At 39.2% G+C, this 19,213-nt stretch overlaps 2 protein-coding genes across 2 annotated transcripts; one reads left to right on the top strand and one right to left on the bottom strand.

Moving 5' to 3' along the window:
* Positions 1–167: 167 nt before the first annotated feature.
* LOC108098228 lies at positions 168–15,731 on the bottom strand. The gene is made up of 2 exons (XM_017201009.2): positions 15,287–15,731; positions 168–1,687 (listed from the first exon to the last, which is right to left on the bottom strand). The coding sequence occupies exon 2, from the start codon at positions 1,589–1,591 to the stop codon at positions 1,421–1,423; it is 171 nt and encodes a 56-aa protein (XP_017056498.1). The 5' UTR covers positions 1,592–1,687; positions 15,287–15,731; the 3' UTR covers positions 168–1,420.
* LOC108098227 (cytochrome c-1) lies at positions 15,646–19,120 on the top strand. The gene is made up of 2 exons (XM_017201008.2): positions 15,646–15,758; positions 18,650–19,120. Exon 2 carries the CDS (start codon positions 18,659–18,661, stop codon positions 18,974–18,976), a length of 318 nt encoding a protein of 105 aa, XP_017056497.1. The 5' UTR covers positions 15,646–15,758; positions 18,650–18,658; the 3' UTR covers positions 18,977–19,120.
* The last annotated feature ends 93 nt before the right edge of the window (positions 19,121–19,213 follow it).

The following is a 19,213-nucleotide window of genomic DNA, read 5'->3' as shown; positions in this document are numbered from 1 at the left end:
AAATCATGGAATTTTCCCTGTTGGACGGACGGGCTTATTTGGGCGCCAACATTTCCCGCCACGATTTAAAGCAGGATTTCGTTGGACTTGGAGAGCTTTGATAAATCAAATTTTCCAATGCTTGCTGCAATTATTTTCCATACTATTTAAATGAAAACAAAAACCAATTGCTTTTATTCCATTGAACACTTAACAGCTTAAAGACTTTATTTATTGATCGATATCGATTTATTGCATTTTTCTCAACAATTATCTGCTGCAGTGATATTGCTATGTTCTAGTACAGTTTTCTCATTGTTTTGGCTTTTACCGTTATTACCGTTATTTTCATGTTGCAGGATTGCATTCTGGCTTACTAACTAATTAATAATTAAAATTTAATTTCGAAAATCTCTGATAACTGTATTTGTTTATTTTGTTGTTGATGTAGTCGTTTCATTGTTATTTTTTATTACTTTCTGAGGTTGTACATCATTTTAGATACGTTTTTCGCTATTGTGTTTTTGCATTGCTAATGTGGTAACAACACTGTCGTTTGGCAACTTCTTTGGGTTAAATGCACTTCTCATATTGCTGGGCTTGGATTAACTATTGTGAATGAGTTTTAATATTTGTGTGTGTTTTCAGTATTGGATAAGCGCATTTGCATAGACTCCGATTCGAGTTGGATGTGTAAATATATTCCTCTACATGTATACATTGTATTGTTATTGTTAGTACTGCATTTTCTCGCTTTTGTTTTTAGTAATATATGTATTTATCTATTTAATAGCCTTGCATTAACGTTTCTCTTGATGTTTGCTATTTTATTTGTTTGTGACACGCAAAACAGTGTTGTAAATACAAAAATATACCTCATGTTGTAGTCGGTTGTTCTCGAAACTTAAGCACTAATAAAACCCGAATAAACGCAATAAATGGATTATGATTTAATATTTATTAGCTTGTAGTTTTGCAATTTGTAAGTGTCTCATTTATCTTTTCACTTATTACAATACAAAAGGTACGAAAGGCGCGAGAAATTCCGATGCGACGGAATTTACACTAAAAATTGACTTAAGTGTGAAGAGCTAACAGAAAGAAAATTGTTTTCGATTTCCCAAAAAGGAGCTTAAAATAAACATTGTGTTTCTTAGGGTGGATATTCCTTGCTTTTCAGCTTAAACTTAACGTGGTATTTCTGATAAGAAGAGATGTAACCTTGTTTACTCATTTTGTAATACTTATTCTCTACATTGCTGGAAAAGTTAAGGTGACAAGAGGTTGGTGTTTTATCTTTTTGTGTCTCTTTTTATATATAGGAAAACTTGACTGAAAAGCGGCAACTAGTTCGAGTATCTGTTATATGTATTTCTCCTAACATTTTATTTTTGGGGTTGAAGGATCTCGTGGGGGATCTCGATCTTATGGACTAGCTCCGTTACTCGGCGCGGCAGAGCAGCGAGGCGAAGCGGAAGAGACGCATCCAGCTGAAGAGCTTCGACTCCAGGAGGTTCTCCTCCGCCGTCGAGGTGGTCATCGAGACCCTTGACGAGTTGGAGGACTTGCTGCTCCGTTTCTGCTGCATGATCCTGGGCGAGCTCATCTTCATTATCGAGTAAGTCGTCTTGGCGGCTTCGGGTTGCACACGCCACAAAAGTGGACGTGGGCTACGGGTCACAAGCGTGGAACGAACGAAACGCACAGGCTGCAAGGATAAGACGGAAATCGAGTAGGGGATTAGTCAAGGGCTATTCAAAGTGGCAAGTCAATGGCTCAAGTCCTCAAGCATCATTCACTGTCGAGTGGCTGCCGTGACATTTGAGCGGCAGTCGGCAAATCCCCAAAATCCCCAGCGAAAAGTTGACTCGAAATTGAAAGATGATGCGGGAGGGCAGGAAGCTCATGTCAATGAGATACGTATTTTTAGGAGTTCTTTGTATGAAGATAAAAATATAATAAAAATAAAATCTTGTTAAGAAAATGAATTCGGTTTAACAGAAGCTCTGATAAAATATGAAGAGCAAAACATTAATTTAATAAATGGGTTTTTGATTGCCCGCCATTACACGGAATCCCCTTAAACTTTCACTATACTAACCTTTTGCTATTAAAAACAATTACCAGTCATTTAGCCGAACTAGTTTGTTTTAGCAACGGCTTTGCTCAGCTCTAATCGAAATGCTTCATTGGCTCCACACACCCAGGCCAAAGAGACACCTACCCACCCATCCGAAGCCGACGACCTTGCCCATATGAACTGAAGTAAATATGTACATATGTACAAATACGAACGTATGCCCAAAATGAGGCCCAAATCGAAACGAAGCATGCTCCAGTTTTTCCAGATCTGGCTAAAGCCAGACTTTGGAGAGCGATTCAATGACAAAGCTCAACGCATGGTTACGGACAATGAAAAAAAATGACAATTCAGATGGGTAAATGACTTTATGTAAGCACACAAACAATAAATGAAAATTGATGTTTGCTTTTATTGCACAAAATCCTGTTTCTCTGTCGGGAAAAAGATAACGTATCCGAGAGAAAGACTGTGTGTTCTAGGTCAATAGTAATTATTAGACTTCTGCATGAATGCACTCATTTGTGGCATAACAGATCTGTACAGTAGTGTAGTGTCTTCAAAAACACTGCACTCATTCTTTACTGTACAGTATACTCTATAGGTCAGAAGAAGATAGCACAACATTTTTAGTGTACTCACTTCGAGTGAGTTCAGTATATGGTTGTACTCTTCGTAAGGAGTACTATATTTGTCCTTTGTTGAACACGCTGTACAGCTCGTATGTTGACTGTGAACAACTGTGCAGATGAGTGCAGTAATTTTCTGTTGCCAAAAATTTAATTTTGGAAAAACGGTCAAAAATTGCCACCACTGAAGACATGGTAAACAAAATAATGTTCCTTCATTACCATATTAATAACTTAAATATAGATTCTTTAATAACATAAAATAATTATTATAATTAGTTAAAATTTAAATATAAATAATTTTAAAATTTTTTTTTTATAATAAATACATTTAAAACGAAAAAAACAAAACAATTTTTTAATCGGACATAAATACACACGAGAACTATACATATATGTGTGTATGTACCAGTCATGAAGTTTCACTCACTGTACAGTAAGTCAACTGCACACCAAAACACTGTACAGTACGTTGACTACTGCACACCAGTGATGCCAATTTGTCCTTTTTCCGGACAGATCTGTCCTGTTTTTAACCCTTCATCCGGAAAAAATTGAAAATCATCCGCATACCTGAAATCTGTCCTTTTTTAGATTTTTCATCCGGAAATCTGTCCTTTTATAAAATCTAATATTATTTACTTTCAAAAAGGGTAAATTCTGCCTATTTTAAATATATTTTCAATAAATTCTAAGATTAAAAGCAAAATAATTTCACAATATTCCAATATTCACCTAATAAATTGGGAAAATATTGAAAATACTTCAACATTTTGGTCAGAAGGGAAGAGGTATCGGGATTCTGCAGGCAACAACCCCCATGAGGACCTCTCAGTCTGCTTTCATTACCATGGTCAAATGCTGAGGTAGAGAGCTTTTAGCCAAGTAAACTTGGTGAAAACCAAAATTAGGAACCGTTTGGAGGTAGATTCATTAAATGCCATTTTGGCAAACAGGTAAATATACTTACATATATTTTCAAAAGCTTACCGCTTATAAATACATGTATGTACATGTGTTCTTTCTTGAGATTTGGATTGCGTCGTCATAAATTATGTTGTCATAATTATAACTTGCCTGAAAAGTCTCTCCAATTAATTGGCTCCATTCCTACTTATGAGGAAAGCAATATTATTATTATTAGGGGGGGAAAAGGTTACCTCGACCCAACTGGATCTATTGTACCCCCTATCTGAGCTTAGAGCTCACCCATCAACCCGGCTCCTTCGATAAGGTTAAGGAGCTTTATCGGGTCGATGCTTCCAGAGGTCCCAAGTGTAAGGAACCTGGACCCGAGGGTTCTGCTCCTCAGGCTACTTAGTGCTGGACAATCTGATATTATGTGTATTGAGGTTTCGTCCTCGTTATCACAGAATCTGCATGTTTTCCTGTTTGTAATCCCTATATTAAATAGGTGTCTCCTTAGTTTACAGTGTCCGGTTAGTAAGCCGGTAACTATCCTAAGTGATCTCTTCCCTAGTAGTATAAGTTTCTTAAACCTCTTCATGTCATAATTGACGATGAGGGTTTTGGCTTGTCTTTGGCCTGTGGTGTCTACCCAGCAGGCTTGCCTCATATGTACCTCTTCTGTTCTTAGGTAATCTTTGACTGTGTGTCTGCCTATGCCACAGTAAGGCTCGGGTCCTATAAGGGGTCTTTCCGCCCCTAGTTTTGCTAGCCTGTCGGCTAGTTCATTCCCGGATATGTCTTTGTGTCCTGGAATCCATCTTAATGACAGCCTGTTGTTGCTGCCCAGAAGGTTCAGCTTTGTCCTTACTTCTCGTACCAGCTTCGAAGTGATTCTATTGCTGCATAGTGCAGTAATTGCCGCTCGACTGTCCGAGAGGATCGCAATGTCCTTGTTTGTGTACCCACGCTTCATATTGAGCTCTGCACACCGTCCTATGGCGCAAACTTCAGCTTGGAATATGCTGGTGTATTGGCCTAACGATTCATGGTATTTAATTCGTGGTCCTACTACTCCAAGGCCAGTGCCTTGGTGTGTTAAAGACCCGTCCGTATACCATGCTATAGTGTGACTCGCCATGGAGTGTACTTCCTTCATGGTGGTCCAATCTTTCTTGTTGCTCAGATGAGCAGAGAAATTCTTTTCAAAGATGAATTCTACTGTCATTTCGTCCCTGGGGTGTGAGCTCAGGGGAAGTTCGACTAGTAGTTTTGCTGCATCCCTAGAACTAAGGATGCGGTCACTGCCATTCCCACAAGAAGTGATTCTTAGTAGGGTGGCCTTTCGCTGTAACTCTACTACGCAGTGTAGCGGTGTGAGTTCCATGAGAACTTCCAGTGCCGCAGTGGGGCAGGTTCTCATTGCTCCTGTCATACATATGCATGCCAGTCTTTGCAGCCTTTGGAGCTGTTTCTGTGCGGTAACGAGCCTTGCTCGTTTACCCCAGGCTACTGACCCATATGTGAGTATTGGCCTCACAATTATAAGGTATAACCATCTGATAATTTGGGGTGAGGTCCCCCAAGATTTCCCTGCAATTTTCCGACAGGTGAAGAGAGCCCTGAGGCACTTATCCACTGTCTTTTGCATATGGGTTGCAAACGTTAGCCTTCTGTCGAAGGTAACTCCGAGGTACTTAACTTCCCGGCTTATTGCTACGGGAGTACCTAGTAGTATGATTTGTCTCATCTTCTTCAGTTTGTACTTCTTTGTAAAAGGAACAATGACTGTTTTTGCGGGGTTGAGGTTAAGCCCAACTTCCCTGCACCAGTCGAGCGTTATCTTGAGTCCGAGTTGGACAATATCGCAAAGCGTTTCTTCAAATTTCCCTTTGGCTACTATTACTATGTCATCGGCATAGCCCTGACATTGTATTCCTCTGTCGGCGAGTTTCTTTAGTAGTTCATCTACTAGTAGGCTCCACAGTAAAGGAGACAAGACTCCACCTTGCGGGCATCCTCTGCTTGTGGCAACGGTCATTGTGCTGTTACCAATGGTCGCCATTGCCTGTCTGGAGCTTAACAAGGCTCCAATCCACCTTCTTGTTGTCGCGTCTATATTCCTTCTGGCGAGGGCCGCTAAGACAGCATCATGCGACGCATTGTCAAAGGCTCCCTCTATATCCAAAAAGGCGCAGATTGCAACTTCTTTGTTGTCTACTGCTCCTTCAAGGGTGTGACAAAGTTGGTACAGTGCAGTGTCTGTTGAACGACCTGCCCTGTATGCGTGCTGCGTGGGTTGCAGCGGACAGTCCTTAAGAACTGTGCTCCTAATATGGTAGTCTACCAGCTTTTCCAACGTTTTAAGGCAAAACGAGGTTAAGCTGATAGGTCTGAAGGACTTTGGGTTGGTGATGTCTTTCTTCCCTGCTTTGGGGATGAAGACCACCCTAGCTCTACGCCACGCATTTGGGATGTGTCCAATTGCTAGGCTGCTTAGCATCAGTCTCCTTAAGCGGGTTAGGAGTAAATCCAGTCCCTGCTGCAGGAATGATGGAGAGATACCATCCAGACCAGGTGACTTAAATGGCTGGAAGGTCCCAATTGCCCATTTAAGTCTCTCCGGAGAGACTAGAGACTTGGCAATTGCCCAGTCCTCAGCGCTTGGTCTGAAGTGTCTTGGAGTGGACGATGCCTCCATTGGGTTGAACGTGTCTTCCGCCAGGGGTGAGCTCCCGCGGAGGAAAGCAATAATGACGAAGGAAAAATAATCAAAGATGCCTTAAAACTATTATTTTAATAATAAAAAATAAAATTACTGTAAAAAAAAGCATCACTGCTGCACACCAATTTTGCTGTCCTCATTAACAGCTGTACAACTCTGGAATGAGTGAGACTACTGTCAATCAAAACAGACAATACTACCCTATTCACTCACACCCAAATATACTATGCAGAAAAAATAGTGTGCCCACTTTTTAGAATAAGTGATTCATTTGTCGTTTTGAATGCATTCATGCAGAAGTCTAGTAATTATGCAATGTGCAACATATTCCCCTTCCACTTTGCCGCCCACCGCCTTCTGGCAACAAATTAATTTCAATTCCCCGTCAAGTTTTACAATCCCGGCGCTTTTATGTCTGTGTCAACTCAACAGTCCAAAAGTGCAGTTCGCTCATAAAACATTTCCATATAATCTGGCAGCAGCAGCGGCGGAGACAATAAAAAAGCTACGCCAGCAGCTTGTCGCGTCCACGCGACACATAAAAATATTGTTTTGTTATTTTCGTTTCTTTTTTTTTTTTGTATTTTGTGGATCGCTTTTCTTCTAGCTTCTTGCTAAATATTTTTTCACTTTGTATGTTTTGTAAGCAATCTTGTCACTGCTCAAAATACGCCTGCGCATTTGCCTAGTTCATTATAAATGCTGAGATCATGTGCGAGCAGATAGCCACGGCACCAAACATTTAAGAGTACAGTGGGTAATTTCGGAAAAATAGTGTTTATTTTTCATATGCGGAGACATAAAAGTGCCCTCATTTTTACTTTTATGAAAGCAAGTTTTTAATGGAATTTTTTACTATTGAAGTCAATTTTAAAACATGTGCTAATTTAAACTAAATTATGCACCAAAACTCTTTGAAGGTGGTTACAATTTTTAAAAAATTAATAAAGATATAATATTAAACTAGTGACCTAATAAATATAAGCAATCATTGAAGCTTCAATTAATAATTCCTTTAAAAAATTTTTTTTTTTAATAATTACTTTGTCTAACAAATTAAGATAAATTTTTAATAGCTCCTGCTATAAGTATAATATTTAGTTTCGGTCTTAGCATTCTGATTATCTTAGTCCAACTAAACTATACAAATATTTTACATGAATTTCCTCGCTTTTACTTCATTTCCACCTCTGCATGGGTTTCCCTTTCTTCTTCTTAGCTTTGACATAAACATTTCGGGAATGAGAAATATTTTCTGTTTTCATTTTAATCTTTTGGATACCATGAATGCAGCTGCTGTGGTGTCAGTTCAAGCGGGTTGGGGTGAGAGATCGTGGTGGTGTGTGGGCGTTTTAAAGCTAACGGGCCAACACGAAACTCGCCCACAAATGTATATATGGTATTCCCCCTTCCCAATCCCTCGCCTTCAATGCCGTTTTTCTGTTTTCTGTTTCACAATTCGTGCGACAAATTTTTTACCTTTCGCTAAGAAAACTTAAACATTTCAAATTGGGAAAATAAACTTTTAAAGCAATTAGTGATTTTTTTAATAAACAAATTTATAAAAAATCTGTTTTATCCTGCAACTGTTTTGCTTTTTCAATTTATTAGATCAGCAAACGTATTTTTAGTGCTTGCTTCACCAAATTAGCATATCTATCTTGCCCAATACAATTTCCTTCGCTGCATTGTGTCATGTGCGTCAACTAATGATTGAACTTTTTCCACACGACCGTCGTTCGTTTAGTATTTCTCCATCTCCCTTACCCTTCGATGACAATTTCAAGGCATTTGTTTTATTGAATACCCTCGCCGCACATCTCCATCAACCATCCGCTGGCACCGCGGGGCGTATGCGTGATGTTTTTATTGCCGTTAAATTAACCGAATGCCCAGCTGTATTAAAGCGGGAGGGGAGGGGGGATGAAGGAGGGGGAAAAGTGGAGAAATGGGTGCGAACATGCAATACTTTAGATTTGGTATATCCACGAATATTTTGTGGGCTTCGTGCCTGGCCCGCGGGTCATGTATTCCAATATCCTGGGCGCCGGCTCTTGTGAAATTTATGAGTGCCGAGTGTTGGAAATCGAATATCTTTGATGACGACGCTGTCTTTTTGGTAATTTGTGGCCCATCGTTGTGTTCGCTGAAGTTTTATCACCCACGCAGACAGCTTGACATATTTTAGGGCCAATAATGGCCAAATAACAGCTAATAATACGGTGAGATTCCTGATAGAACATTTCGGATTTCCCCAGTGCCTGGGATTCATTTTTTCTTACACCTACACTTGCACTTTGTTCCCCTGTTGGGTGACAAATATTTTCCATTTTCCTCCTAATTGGCTTCAATTTTGTGTCGACGTTGATGTTTGTGATTTTTTACTTTTTTTATATATGTATATGTTGCTTGTCACCCGGCTCACATTGACCCACTTGGCGCATGCTGTGCAATAATATTAGCAACAAAACAACTGAACAACTGGCAACAAACGGCAAACTGCAGTTTGAGCCTGTGCCAAATTCAATTATCAATTTGTGCTTTTCATGCATTTTGCATTGGAACTCGGGTTTCCCTCCATCAGTCGTCCCGAAATGTGGCAGTTGGAAAGCTACATAGAAGGGAGTGCTAGGTGGAGTTGGCATTTGGCTATTCCCATTTGAAGGCAACACGACAGCTTCGTACGACTGAAATGCCATTGATAACACTAGTTAACCTAATTTCGGAAATAGGGAAAACTGAAATGCTATTGACATTTATATGGACTGGAATTTTTAGTGGAAAACTTTAGCTTTTTCACATCACTCATAATGGTTTTAAACATTGGTTTTTATTACAGTTGCTCTAACTTTTCTATTTAGAATTTTTTATTTAACTACTTTACCTTATCCCGTAACAGTTATTTTTAGCATTTACCTGTTAACTTGCTGCTAACTTACATATTCTGTTTTTCTCACTACCTTTTTGTAACGGTTTTGTTGTTATTATTTGTTTATGACACCGACTGTCTCTGCCAGTTTCAATTGCATTTCAAATGAGTGTTCCCCGACTTACAGTGCATTCATTCCCTGTGGAGCCGAGACTTGAAACTGGGGAAACTGGGAGCTTGACTTGGTGTTGTTATCAAGCGCGTGCCACTTGAGCGCTTCGCTGACTGACACAACCACAACCACGACCGCAGTTTCCACAACGACTAGCGACCCACTGCCCCGCCCACCTAGACCCACTGCCGCCCCTGCGTCCTCCGTTGACATCCGTCTTAATGAGGCTTCAATATCACTTGCAAATTTCCACACATTTTACACGGAAAAAAATAGTATAAGTACCTGATTGTAAAATATATTCAACAGTTGAATAGAAAAATTTCTTATGGTTTTTGAAGTTATTTCTTACATTATAAATTAAGATTTATTTTTTAATTAATTAGTTTTATTAATATGTATTAAAACATTTTCCTTTAACGAATTTTTTCCCTGTGCAACTGATTGTAATGTTGCTATTGTAATTAAAAAACTCAGCGAAATTGAGACACCGATAGAGAGGTCTAGACTCCAGAGCTAGAGCGTCAGATCTTTGTAAATAGATAACGATATCTAATTGGGTCACACTGTACTTTAATACGCATATTACGCTTGATTGCAAACCGTTTGATTGATTCAATGAAGCTTAAATAACAGACCGGATAACCTTGAGAACTCCCCCTTTTTCGAACGGCATTACATAACAAGCTCTTAGAGAGATCTGTAAGCTTCTTTTCTTTTCGGGTGCGCCATGATCTCACCAAACTACAAACTAGAAACAACAAACAAATGACATCACATGGTAGCAAATCGAGTTGGGGACCCGTTCAACTTGAGGCAGTAATTAGAAGGCAATATTCGAGAGATATACGTACAAATCATAAATATTAACAACGCACACACACTCGCCGATAATGGGAGTTCAAAGAGGCAAAGATACACACTGAAGAAGATGGAAAAACCTGAATAAATATTTATAAGAATGCTAATTTCCGACTGCAGGCACTGCAATCTCCGTAAGGTGAAGAAACGATGCTGGGGAGAAAAGCGTAGCCAGCAGATCCATTGTCTTTTGCCCCAGAACCGCAGTCAAGCGGCAAGAGGTTTCGAGTCCGAGGGATAGGTTTATTTTTTTTGGGTGGAAAAACCGCAAAAAAGGCGGCAAGTGCCCTAGGTTTTCCACCTCCCCAACGGCTCCCTGCAACTGCGACAGTGTAACAGTCTAGTTAACTTGAAACTTACAAGCAAATGTATCTATCTACAAGTTACTTTACAATGCCCCCATCTCAGTGAGCTATTTCCCTGTCCCTCATCTCTTCTCGCACCTCCTGTCCTGTGTTGACTGACTTTCGAAACGTGTTGTCATGTAAATTAACAAAAAGAAATAGGAAAAAAATACTGCCATGTTGCGGGCTAGTTGAGGAATACGAGCTACATGCAGCTATGCTGCAAGTATCTCTCAGATACACAGAACAAACACACGGGGGAACGAGAAAAAGCGGTAGTGGGAGACTGGGCCAGCGAAGAAGCCGCAACAAACGGCCTGAGAAAGACAAATATAATTGACAATGAAGAACAGCTGGAATGAGATGCAAACGGCCCAGACAATGCCGTTTAAATGGAAAATTGTTAGACGTCACAGGCCAGCAGAAGAAACGACCTGAACAGTTGTCAGCTGTTCAGGGAAAACTTAACGCTCAAGCACACTAAATCTGAAGAACACGAAGCAATTAGGTTGGACCCGAGTAAACTTACTTCCAAAACGTTTATAATTGTTATGGCATCCTAAACATGCACTAAAATAAATCACTAAATAATTATATTAATAATTTAATATTTCATTATAATAAATCATAAGTTGTATAGAAAAAAATAAATATAATATCCATTACTTTTTAAAGCATTTCATAAACCAGACACTGACCCATTGCGAAATCCCACCTTTGAATATTGGAACCCCGCCATTCGGCATAGCAAAAACATTCCGCAGACAGATAAATACGTTTTCAAACAAACCATTACGAAGACTGCGAAGATCCAAGGGGAGCCAATGTGCAATATCCCCAATGGCCACTATCCATTTCCTGTTCTTTTGGCACGACTATGGTATTACGCATACGCCACGTAGCCAATACAAATGCAAATATTATACCATTATTGCGCATGAAATGCCAACGTAAACAATAATAAACAACAAGACGAAGGCGAAGGAAAAGCCAATAAACAATAAGCCAAATGCGGTCACCCAAAAATAAAGTTGAAGAAAAAGAGGAAAATAAACTGGGGATCCGAAGTTCAAAGTTGGCCAAAAGAAATTGCGCGGTCAGCTTGGCAGTCGCAGTCGACGCTGCTCATTAGCTAAAACCAAATACCCATTGTGGCCAGCTCGTTAACTTGGCTGGGAAGAAAAGGGGAGGAGGGAGGAGTGGAACTGAAGCATGGTTTTATGGCCGAACTAACCTCTTACATAATGATGGGAAAATCTTTATGCTTGCGCCTGATAAGAAATGCGGCTCACATTGAACTCCGAAGCCGAAGCAAAACGAAATAGATGGGGAAATTACAGAAGACAGAGCGAGTTTGCCGCTCTGGTGGTGGCATCATTTTATGGCTCGTTAAATGGTTTTAAATAAATTAATGAACTTACAAATAAAACAACGGAAAATATCCAAATTAAATTCAAATGAAGGAAATGGAAATCGGATGAATAAAAACGCATTTAAATTCAAATGATAAAATAACAAATTATCGTGTAATTAAATTCGAACCAAGGACTCACACTTTGTTTAGAACTTAAGGTAAATAAAGAAGTACGGAATGAAAACTTCAGGCAATTAGTAAATATTTTTAGCATAAAAGTAATTATAAATACACCTAACTAATTAATTATCAATTTGAAAGATTTATTAATGCATTTCCCATACCACAATTCAATGTCAAGAAAATATAAAAGTACACATAAGTTTAATCATTTTGTATGCCGCTTATAAAGAATAAAAATAAATCTTTTAAACTTTATTTTTTTTAAACTTTCAGTTAACTTTCAAAGTTTGTTCTGTCAAGAATTTCCAATTAAGTGAAAGACCACACACAATCTTTAGAAGTTTGCCCAAACCTTCATCGCCCCACTTTCGATGGCTTTATAACTTTCTGTGCTGACCAAAGCAATTCAGTTTCGAATGAGTTTTCCAGCTAAGCGTGGTGGTTTTCCCCCTCAAGTATGTACTTTCAATCGTGCCCAATGCATAATTCAGAACTCTATTCGAGGGGCCACAAAATAAACAAAGATGACGCTGTGAAAATATTATAGACCACACACACACACGCACACTGCATGGATTAAAGATTGGGAAAGGGTCAACGGGTTTGACCCTAGCTTTTTGCATATGGAATCAACCTTTTCGTGACCTTTTCATTCACTGCAAGCTCAAGCATCAGCCCATCGATTTTCGATTAAATCTAATTGACATGACGGGCCACGCCCACTTTCGTTCATCCTGCCTGTCTGTTTTGCCTGTCTGTTTTTCCTGTCAGGCTTGAAGAAGAACTTTTCGCTGCTCATTTCCACTGGCCATTTTCAATTTCCATTTGACACGCTTTGGAATTTTCAGCTAGTCCTGCCCTTGTTTTCGCCTGGTTCTCTGCGCAAATTGTTTTACATTATTCATCGTTGTCAGCTTAATTTTTTTTGTTGGCAAAATTGTTTTAAAGCTCATTGTAAGCCACAGACTGATGCCTTGTCATTAATTTCCAGCTTATCTAAATCAGTCAAACCAACGGGGAAAATTCTCTTGAATTCTAACCGTGCTAACCAATCCCATCCATAACCCAATTCTGAACTTTTATCGGGATTTGAGTGACAAGGCTCATTTGGTTTTTTTGGGCATTTCCGCTTTTGGGTAATTGGATTCGGTGGAATAAATTGGGAAATTAGCAATAAAAAGATTTAATTGGAAATAGCTCAAAAAAGTTGGAAAGAGTTTTTGGTCTAAATTTATTACATCCGGACATTCAACATAATTAAAAACAATTTGAGCAGGTGGATTAAGGTTCCAAAAGTTATTCTCTTAAAGTTAAAACTAATAATAGTTTGATACTTTAATATTTTTTAGCAAAATAAAAGCAAAATATTTGAGTTTTGGTTGTTAGGTTCCAGTCAGAACATAGTTTATGACATTAATGATATCTTTATTTTCAAAATAACAATACAAATGCTCTTAGTGGGAAGTTGGGGGAGTAGTTAGGTAGTGCTTGCTTTGCTTATCTAGCAAACACTTCATGTCCGCCCCTTCTTAACTTCTCGCTCCTCGTGGAAAAACTCCTACATGTTTCCTAATCTTTTTTGTTGGTTTGGTTTCCCTCCATTCACTTTATTATTTTAAGCGCAAATATTGATTTCCCTTTTTTGTGATGGCCTGCCTCCCCGAGTTTCCGAGTGTTATGAATGCAATACAAACGAAACAAAGTTTGATAATTTTTTGGGGTTTCTGGGGTGGAGGCATGCCCCATATGTTGGTTATAGTTTCGGTTGAGGGACACCAAGTGCACTTAACGATATGATAAGAAATGAACGAGCGAAAGAGCTGACCTACATAGAGAATCGGATAGCTGATATGGTATAGATGAGTTATGTACTCGTTATATATTTTGTGCTCAATTAAATGGCCAAGTGTTCAATTGCTGGCATTAAAGTTGGCTCATTTCACTGAACCCAATTATCGTATGTGCTTCACACGATGAATATTAATCATTAATTTGTATGTCTCTGCCTCCAGCACAAGGCAAATTAATTAAATTATAGCAATTCCTCAACATTAATGCTATAATTGATGTTGGGGCTCTGCCATGTGAACTAGCTGTGGCTCGTAACAAAAGTCCATGCCGTTCATACAGTAAAGCTCATTGGTCTATATAAATGCCAGTGCCATGGCAAAAGGCAGAAATGATTAATAAACTGAACCCAAAAAGGGGGCGGTGCAGTTGAGCCAGTGTGTGGAATACAGATGAAGTGACATAATTGAAAATCTGGAGGTGGGCTGACAAAGCCTTTGAGAACTTTTTGTGTGAACTTATTCGTTTTGTTGGGTGGCAGAAGTAACCAACTGGCTAAAGAAAAGAGAACGAAGAAATTATTTACGACAAGCGAAATAAAAAGTATACATTCTTTATTCTTCATTTTGCAAGGAAGCTACGTTCAAAGTTCCAAAGAAATATTATGTTTAATCAACACGAAGGAATATGCGGGCAAAGTTTTACTTTAAAAGAATTTTCAGGTTAATTGCAATGTAAATTCTTTTAAACGAATTTTTCTTCTGAATTCCCTTTTTAATAAACAAACACACATTGTTTAAAAAAAAATAGATTTCTTTAAAGCAAATAGAAATTTAAGAAACTAACAACAATTTTTTTGTATTACATATATACTTTTATGTTGTCGTAGCCAGTGTTATCAAAAACACAAATTGAATCTAAGCGAATCAGTTCCCCATCGAGAGCACTCTCAAACATTAAAAACAAATAAAGAAGATAGATTTTCTTTTCAAGTTGAGGTCCTCGTCAGAACCAGATGTCCTTCGCAGATATAAAAGCAAGACCCTTACAGAATTATCTGGTTTAAGAAGGAAAGCTCTTGTTCATATCGAAATTACAGAGAAAACGCAAAAGAACTCGGGGTGAAAATGGGATTGGGGGCAGTCATAAAACCAAATGAAAAACGAGTCGAGATTAACGCTCAAAAGGAAGACGCAAAAAAACAAAAAACTTTTAGGCGTGATTACGTAAAATGCGTAAAAAGAATCGAAAGAGAGGGATTGTACAGACGAGAAAGAGAGAGTCGCAGGAACCACTTGACGCATTTCAAGGACACGTGCAGCCTTCGCAAGGACACAAGTAGCATAAAAGCATGGCGCATTACACAACACTGGGGATAACGGTTAATCAAACTTACCGTAAAATGCTAGTTGGCAGCTCCTTTCTGGTGGCTGCCCTTAGTTTTTTGTGTTATGTTTATTCAGCTAAGTAGGCCTCTGCTGAACTGCTATCGTCAAGTGTACGGCAGTGTCCAGAACACAGATACTTTTCGAAGGTGACAAGCTGCTAACAAATTTTCCGTCCTCGCCGAGTCTTGTTGTTTTAGGGAATTTTTCAACTCGAAAACTTTTGCGGTTTCAGTTTCCTTCACGTACGAAAGCGCGTAGTATTTGATCGGTACAACGGAAAATTGTTGGAGCGAGCTAAAAAGACCGAACGCCGCGAACTCAGCTGATTGAATGAAAACGCAACTAAGAGCGGCAGCCCCAGTCGTCCCAAGCAGCGCTCCATTAGAGAGACACAGAGAGCGAGAGAGTTTCAAATAGTGGGAGGAAGAGGCAGAGCAACAAGCAGCGAAAGAGCGAGAGCCAGAGAGAGGCGTTCAGCAGGTAAGCTTGTTGCATTGTTGCTGCCCCATATACAGGAATGACACTTACTGTTTTAAATATTTTAATTTATTACCATGTATTTTTTTAAACGTATGTACATACGTAAGGTTTTCTTATCCATCCCTTTGTATTCTGTTTACCCTTAACTTTATTTACTTATAAAAGGCTAGGTACCATGTTAATCAGCAAATGTGTTTAAAAACATTTAAAAATCTAAATGTTTCGCTTTACCTTATCCCCAATTCTAAGTAGACTTCACCCCTTTTTTTATTGCCCACTCGAAACATCCTCTCCTTAGCTCACTTTGACATTTCCATTGATGCAGCGACGTCAGCAGTGCAGTTGCGCCAAAGAACAGTTATAAATTGCTTGAAATGAAGCATTTTTAGCAATTTTTCATTCACACATTCCCACTGCTGCTCTCACGCGCAGCGCTGCAGCTCTCTTTCTCTATGTTGGGGCCTCTCTCAGCATAAAATGCAAAGCCAACTAGCGGTGTAGTTGTTGTTGTTGGGGCTTATGTAACTTTCGGGCATCCGCAGGCACAGAAAGCAGAAAGCGTTGAAGGGCAGTCAGCGACCTCGTTCTAGAAAAGAAGCCATCTCTCCAGCCCCACCACCCCCTCAAAAGAAAGGCCTCGAAGAAGAGGCAGCCACAGCAGTGAAAAGCGCGTAGTATAAACGTGCTGTAACAAATACAGTACTCCTTTCAAAAATGAATCTAATGCATAAAGTATCTTTTTATTTCCCCACCATGTTTTGGGCTATTTGATCATCATAACGTATTAATCATAATAAAATTAATTTTAAAAGCCCTAAAAAATGTAATTAAAAAAATTGAAATATTTTAACTTATGCTTATAAAATGTTCAGTACTTTTAATTTTTGCAACCTTTTCTGACTAATACCTACATATGTATCTTATTTCGATTTTGCTACAGAAGTACAACTGTGCAATCAAAAATAAAGGAGAACGAGAAAGAAATGTAGGGTTCTTGCCATGCAGGGCAGGAAAACCAGAAATGTCTGCTTTTGGGGTTGTGGAGGTGGTTCTTTATGGGTACAGCTTTTGCGGGTGGGAGGTTGTCGGGAATATCAAAGTCATGCCAAATTGCGCAACACCCAAAGCGTTGTTCTTGGTAACCCGCTGACCGAGGTTTTAGGAAAATAGAGGAACTCAGCTAAAAAGCTAAACTCTAATAATTGTGGTTAAGTTTGATGTCCTCGAAAAACTTATTAAATGGTATGGAGTAGGCTTGTCATAGTTACAACATAAATTATTACCCTTAAGGGACGCGAAATTTTACTGACGTATTGGTACTTGGTTGTATGAGTCAAAGAAAATGTTTTTTTCCATGTAAAAGTCTTATATGCGACATTCTGTTTTGCATAACAATATCCGCTATTCTCTAGGTACATCCGCACTTAACAACCAATTCAATATCCGCATTCTCCTTTTATCCCCCTTGTGTCCTGTTCCCGACACTCTTTTATAAACCCCCATTCCCGAGCAACCTCTCACCTTTTTATGGACTTCCGCAGCAATAGATCTCGTAAACAATAGTGGCTCCACTCCTCGCCCCTTCCCCAACCACATTTTGCCAGGCCCGTTCAAGCGTAATTTAATTTTGTGCGCCATTTATTTATAGTGGTCAGGCAGGGGAACTCGAGCCAACAGACAGGATAGTTTTGCCTGTGGGTGAATTATGGTGCCAGGGCAAATTAGGTTAGGTCATCTGGCCGGGATTCTCTTATGAGAATAAAGTAGATGTAAAATGTGCTGGATGCAGAGATGGATGCACCTGATGCCACGGGTATTCGACTTAACTTTCCCACTCACTACTGTTAACATACCTAATTAGAGAGATATTTAAACAGAATAGCTTACTTTAGGTTTAATTTACATTTTATTAGAAGGAAGTGGTAAATAAATAAATTTATCAGTAAATTCAAATTAAAATATTTACTTTTATTTACTTTCTCATTTCTCTTCTGTTGATTGGAATTATTTAACTTCAAAATAAAGCCTATAGGCTGTCCAATAAATATGTATCATTCCAGTATGACCGGTGTAAACCCCTGACTCCATTTCCTCCCTCTTTATGCATCTTCGCTCTGTTTTGTTTTCCGGTGGCATCTGTTTTTGCCACAAAAAAAGGAAGACACGGAGAGGGAAAAGGGGGCGGAAGAGAGTGCGTAAAATGCGTTTTAATTGAAAGGAAATGTTCAAAGCACATGTGCAGCTGCTGGCCGCCGAAAGTGATGGGGAAAAAGGGGGTGGCAGGGGGTGTAAGGGCGGTCTGTGTCTGCTAATTGAATTACCTTTCGGTTGCTTTTCCCATTAGAAGTGCCGCCAAGTTGCTGCTTGTTTGCTTTTCATTTAATACCCATTTTGATTCAATTTTAGTTTTTCTTATTTTTCTGACCTAATTTCGTTTTGCTTTTGTGCATATGCAGCTGTCTCCGTCTAACGATTTGCAGCCAAGAGAGTGGCCAAGAGAGACGCTCTCGCTTTCTCTGAAATATGGGAAGGACTTGCACTTTTCAAACGGCTTCTTTCAGGCCATTGAAAGTGTATTGAATGAAAAAAAACTATTGGAAATAAATCGTAAATACAGTAATTATGTACTTCGAAAACAATATCAAAGGTCTCCATTTATAATGACATTAGAGTAATCTTTTATGATTTTTTATACCTGTCACTCGTAGAGTATAAATATGTAACGGGCCGAAAGAATCACTTGCGACCCCATAAAGTACATAAATTTCTGATCAGAATCATCAAATGAGTTTACTTTTATCTGCCAAAGTTTGATTATCGGTGCACTATACTATACCGTTCTATCTTGTATTATACTGTCCTAATAATGTTTTAACCTTCTTACCAAACAGGCTTCCAAAATGGGTGCTGGTGATGCGGAGAACGGCAAAAAGATTTTCGTCCAGAAGTGCGCCCAGTGCCACACCTACGAGGTGGGCGGCAAACACAAGGTGGGCCCCAATCTGGGCGGAATCGTAGGACGCAAGAGCGGTACCGCAGCGGGATACAAGTACACGGAAGCCAACGTAAAAAAAGGTGTCACCTGGACGGAGGGCAATCTGGACGAGTACCTGAAGGACCCTAAGAAGTACATTCCTGGCACCAAGATGGTCTTTGCTGGCCTCAAAAAGGCAGAGGAGCGGGCCGACTTGATCGCCTTCCTTAAGACAAACAAGTAAATGCATAAGACCGCAAAACAACAAGATCGGCAAAAACTAAGACCGTTCGCCCTAACTCCATTTAATTCAATTAAAAATGCACATGCCTATAAAACATTAAAAGGTTTGCTACTATTTGAGTTTATTAAAGTTAAAAAACCAAAATTTATTGTTTTGAACAAAATTTGCGCGCTCAGAAGCATTGCAGCAATCAGCTTTTGACCGGGTAAGCGGTGACACCAACCACGAGGCACTTGG

Source organism: Drosophila ficusphila, unplaced genomic scaffold, assembly GCF_018152265.1.
Source record: "Drosophila ficusphila isolate 14025-0441.05 unplaced genomic scaffold, ASM1815226v1 contig_436, whole genome shotgun sequence".
NCBI classification, from domain to species: Eukaryota; Metazoa; Arthropoda; class Insecta; order Diptera; family Drosophilidae; genus Drosophila; species Drosophila ficusphila.
The sequence above is the reverse complement of the archived record's forward strand: the minus strand, read 5'-3'. Positions and strand labels throughout refer to the sequence as shown.